This window comes from Formica exsecta, unplaced genomic scaffold, assembly GCF_003651465.1.
Source record: "Formica exsecta isolate Colony F162 unplaced genomic scaffold, ASM365146v1 scaffold363, whole genome shotgun sequence".
NCBI classification, from domain to species: Eukaryota; Metazoa; Arthropoda; class Insecta; order Hymenoptera; family Formicidae; genus Formica; species Formica exsecta.
In genome coordinates this window covers 1,350,514-1,355,660 of record NW_021850877.1, presented here as the reverse complement: position 1 = coordinate 1,355,660, position 5,147 = coordinate 1,350,514, and the positions used below count along the sequence as shown (strand labels likewise).

Below are 5,147 nucleotides of genomic sequence, written 5' to 3'. Positions count from 1 at the left end.
CTAATAAATTTTCAAAAAATGAATCTAGTTTTAATAATAATAAATAAAACTTTTATTATAATTTTTATTATATTATATTTGAAAGGCAATATTTTTTGCATAAAATAATTATTGATCTATTAACTAATAAAAAATACATAAAAAAGAAAATTTAATAAATTTATAAAAAGTATAAAACATTAATTTACAGAAAATAATTATTTCAACTAACTTTATTTCTTCTTCAATAAAATTTATAGTCCTACGATTTAATTCAACTAAAAGGCTAATAAAAAAAGATTCATATTAAAAGATATAAAATCACTATAAATAAAAAATACAATTAAAATTTTTAAAAATCTATACTTTTCTTATTTTTTTGTTCTTATAGAAAAGTATATTTATTTTGTCATTATATATACATCATATTATATGTATAATAGAAAAATATGTAGAGACTATAAATTATTTTCTATAGATTCTACAAATTTTAAAATCCCCAAAGTCTAGTTTAATATCGAGGGATAATTGGAGTACGTTGATGTTACCGACGTGTGTTTTCTCTTATTTTCCGCAAACGGCGTTGCAGTATATTGTACATTTAGTTGGCAATCTATCTAATTCTTATTGTCCGCGTCGTTTCTCGTTGGCAATATCGGAGTCGGAAAGTGGGTGTTGCTTTCGTCACTCGCCCGTTAACTCGCGGTTGCTTGTACTCGGGGTGTCGCGCCATATCGTGGAGGGCGGTTACGGAGCATCGTGGACAGAACTCTCGCTGAACCATCCTCGAGGAGTCATGTGTAAGTGAAATTTCAGATCTTCCTCGACGCCGGCGTCTCGCGGCGTTTCTTCATCGAGCGCGATGGCTTGAGCGCAAAGAGCCACATCCGATCGATAATATTAACCGTTCCCAAGACGTACCGGACGGACGGACAACTCTAAATGTCATTTAAGAAAGGGCACATTTATCTGTCATTACTCGCGTATTTCGCGGAATACGAGTTGACGAATATAGCAAAGCGCATATCTTTTCCTTGTCTCTAATTAATGACTTCTCGTTGATCGATATGCGATACTACTTTTATGTGGTTTTTCATGCATTTTTTTCAGCAAAGGAATATCAGATTATTATATTTTTATTATACGCCAATATTGTGTGATTCTAGTATCGAATATATATTTTGGATATACTTCACGAATTTTGGAGTATTCTTAGAAATTTGGAAACATTATCTCAGAATATCGTAGATTTTTTGACTGATTGATTTTTGGAAATTAAATTCAATTATAGAAAAAATTTAATTACCTAATTATTTGTGAGAGTAGGAATTTATTATTTTAAAATTATTAAGAGTATATTTTTTATTGCTGATAATATTTTGTTTTTCCTTGCAGATTGATTTTGGCTCCATAGGCTAACACTAGCCTTTGTCAAAATGATTGGAGGTTTATTTGTTTACAATCATAAGGGGGAGGTATTGATCTCCCGAGTGTATCGGGATGATATTGGCCGGAATGCAGTGGACGCATTTCGCGTCAATGTCATCCATGCACGACAGCAAGTACGCTCGCCAGTAACCAACATTGCCAGAACATCCTTTTTCCATATAAAGCGTGCTAATATTTGGTTAGCTGCTGTCACTAAACAAAATGTTAACGCAGCTATGGTATTTGAATTACTACTGAAGATCATAGATGTTATGCAATCATATTTTGGCAAGATATCAGAAGAGAACATCAAAAACAATTTTGTGCTTATTTACGAGCTGCTTGATGGTTAGTATAAAATTTAATCGATACGTCAATAATTATATGTGACTTGTGTCTCAGCTTTCATTATCTGCTTGCAGAGATACTCGACTTTGGATATCCACAGAATTGTGATACAGGAGTGTTGAAAACGTTTATCACTCAACAGGGAGTTAAGTCAGCTACCAAGGAGGAACAGGCTCAAATAACATCGCAAGTCACTGGTCAGATTGGATGGAGACGAGAGGGTATTAAATACAGGCGCAATGAACTTTTCCTGGATGTGCTTGAATATGTGAATTTACTGATGAGTCCTCAGGGCCAGGTTCTTAGCGCACATGTTGCTGGAAAGGTAAATTATTCATATCGAAAAATTTAATTATTTTTGTAAGACTGTTGCAGATCTCTAATCAAAAATCTTTTGCTCAGGTTGTAATGAAGTCCTACTTGTCTGGTATGCCGGAATGCAAGTTTGGGATTAACGACAAGATCGTTATGGAATCTAAAGGCATGAAAGGAGGTGGTGGACTCGGTGGCGGTAGTGATGATCCTACAGGCGCTAGATCCGGCAAACCGGTTGTCGTTATTGATGACTGCCAATTTCATCAATGCGTTAAGCTTAGCAAATTTGAGACCGAACATTCCATTAGTTTTATACCGCCGGATGGTGAATTCGAATTGATGAGGTGAGACGCAATCAAGAAGGTATACGAATCAAATATTTTCGTGGTATAACAGTATCATATTTTGTCATTTTTATTATTACAGATATCGTACCACGAAAGATATATCGTTGCCCTTTCGTGTAATACCGTTAGTGCGCGAGGTAGGCCGAACGAAGATGGAAGTTAAGGCAGTTCTGAAATCAAACTTCAAACCATCATTGCTAGGGCAGAAAATAGAGGTACGCGTGCCGACACCATTAAACACTGCCGGTGTGCAGTTGATATGTCTGAAAGGTAAGGCAAAGTATAAGGCATCGGAAAACGCGATCGTATGGAAAATCAAGCGTATGGCTGGCATGAAGGAGACGCAACTGTCCGCTGAGATCGATTTGCTAGAAACGGACACGAAGAAGAAATGGACAAGACCGCCGATATCGATGAACTTTGAGGTTCCGTTCGCGCCATCCGGCTTTAAAGTGCGCTATTTAAAAGTATTCGAGTCCAAATTGAATTATTCCGATCACGATGTGATCAAATGGGTCCGCTACATAGGACGCAGCGGCTTATACGAGACACGGTGTTAATAGCTCCGAGTAATGTCAAGGCATAAATAATTGTAAAGAAGTAAATCTCAATGCCGAAATCGCGACTGTGAGTATCGATATTGGATATTTCTCGATATTATTTCATTGTAGCGCATATTTGAAGCGAAATAATCTGAAAATGTTCGGATGGCTAATCCCGAATTGTACACGATACGTAGCAAAATTACGAACAACACATCGGGAAAGAAATTCCGTTATGTTAGCATACGATTTAAAATGGTAAGAAATTTTTTTTTTGTATATTATGTGTATTAGTAAGAAGTTTGATTAAATTGTCTTTATTTGACTATATTAATATAATTTTTCAGAAGAAAATATATTTTCAATTGTAAATTAAAAATAGATTCTCTTGGAAATATTAAATAGTTAATGATAATACCAAATAGATTATGTTATTTGTGCCAATTTTTCATATCATTGATTTTTTCGCATTAATTGATTTTACAACTTTGTACTGCGCCATGTAAAGCGGATTTTATGAATCATAACAAGATTTTTTGATGCACAAAATTTGCGGAAAGTAATAATTAAATATGATCATGAACTTATACATTTTCTTAAACGTTCTACTATAAACTTTTATCTGTTTTTGCTTTGTTTTTACTCCAAAGCAATAATAAGAGTGGTAAATATGTTATATTATTCTTAGATAGATAATAAAAAAATTTTGATCTGGAATTAGTACAACCACTACGATGATCTATGTTCTTGAAATAAATATATTTGTAGGGTATAATGTTATTATATATAATGAATGTTTTTTTATACATATATATATATATAGAATTACGGCCTCAATGGGGTACCAGAGATTGAGCGACTTTAAACAAATCTGTATGCCGAAGATCACTTATATAAGATTGCGATGCGCTCAATGAAATATACGATACTGATAATCTGTTATCTGTGCATGAAAATAGAAAGAAGCATTAATCGATTGTACCAACGTAATTGACTTTGTCTCTCTAAAAGAACGCTCACATGCGTAAATAAATGTGTAAAATAAATTACTGCCCATGCGTGTGAATTTAATTATACTTTCCTTAAAATTATAATCCAATATATCGTACACAATAAAATTAACTCGAGAAGAGATTTGCAAAAGCAATAAAGTGTTATAATTTAATTTACATGCGTGAAATTATTATTAATTTTTGCTTTTATTAATCAGAAACTTATAGAATTAGATAAGCTGTGCTCACACTTGAATGGTATAAAAACAAATGTCACATGCAATTAGAGATTAAAGCATAATATAATCAGAGCGTTTAATATAAAACACTCTTCTTCAATCAATACGATAAGTACACGATGATTCTTCAGATTCGAAAAATAATTCCAAAATATAATATTAAAAATACGAAAAACAATTTCCAAGATATAATATTAAAGATATGAAATGATTTAAGTCTTGAAAAAATATAAAAAAAGTGATAAAGATATCCATGGAAAACGAAAGTTACGTTGATGTACATACGCGCGTTTTGAAATTGAGCGGGTATCGATATGCGCTTACATCGAAACATCGATATGCGCGACCTCTCGCTTGAACGACACGCGAGAACATTTCAAACTTCGACGGGAGCGCTGAAGGACGCACAAGGGAGCTGGAAAAGTGAGTGTTACAATTGATAATATATCGAGGTGTTCAATAAATCAACGATGTGCATCCAGTGAAATAATTGATCCACTCTTTCACGGTATGCTTTCTACATATTTGTTTACTTGTTAATGTCGCATGAATATAATCTTCAATCTGATTTATATCACGATATTGATTCAATATAACAGCGCGATATTTTTCGATGATACGATAGATTCTTAGATATCTCGCAATGATATTTCTCTCACGGTACTTGTTAGTTTATATTGTGGCAAGAAAATCTACGTAACTTTTCGCAATCACGTGAAGATTGTCACGTTTATCGTCGAGAAAATTTTTCAGTATCCGTCGATTTCGCGCTTACGTCACGGACGGTAATATCGCCCTCTCTTAGTTCCTAGGTTCGCGCGAGAACTTGCGGCGGGAAACGCTTTGAATTTTCTCCCGCGAGTTTTCTCGTCTACGTGCGGGCGCGTTCACGACGACACACAGCGCGATGACTTTTCCGTCCCGGCGCGGCGCATGCGGTCCACGCTCGCGCCTGGC

At 34.5% G+C, this 5,147-nt stretch overlaps 1 protein-coding gene across 1 annotated transcript; it reads left to right on the top strand.

The window, feature by feature from the left end:
• The first annotated feature begins 620 nt into the window (after window positions 1–620).
• On the top strand, window positions 621–3,381 carry LOC115238969 (AP-2 complex subunit mu). Its single transcript, XM_029813223.1, has 5 exons — window positions 621–779; window positions 1,375–1,755; window positions 1,830–2,080; window positions 2,158–2,414; window positions 2,497–3,381. The coding sequence occupies exons 2-5, from the start codon at window positions 1,416–1,418 to the stop codon at window positions 2,975–2,977; spliced, it is 1,329 nt and encodes a 442-aa protein (XP_029669083.1). The 5' UTR covers window positions 621–779; window positions 1,375–1,415; the 3' UTR covers window positions 2,978–3,381.
• The last annotated feature ends 1,766 nt before the right edge of the window (window positions 3,382–5,147 follow it).

Coding starts and splice junctions, on each gene's coding strand:
- LOC115238969 (XM_029813223.1), top strand. CDS start 1,416: ATGATTGGAGGTTTATTTGTTTACAATCATAAGGGGGAGGTATTGATC. Junction 1,756..1,829: donor TATTTACGAGCTGCTTGATG/GTTAGTATAAAA, acceptor ATCTGCTTGCAG/AGATACTCGACTTTGGATAT. Junction 2,415..2,496: donor GGTGAATTCGAATTGATGAG/GTGAGACGCAAT, acceptor TTATTATTACAG/ATATCGTACCACGAAAGATA.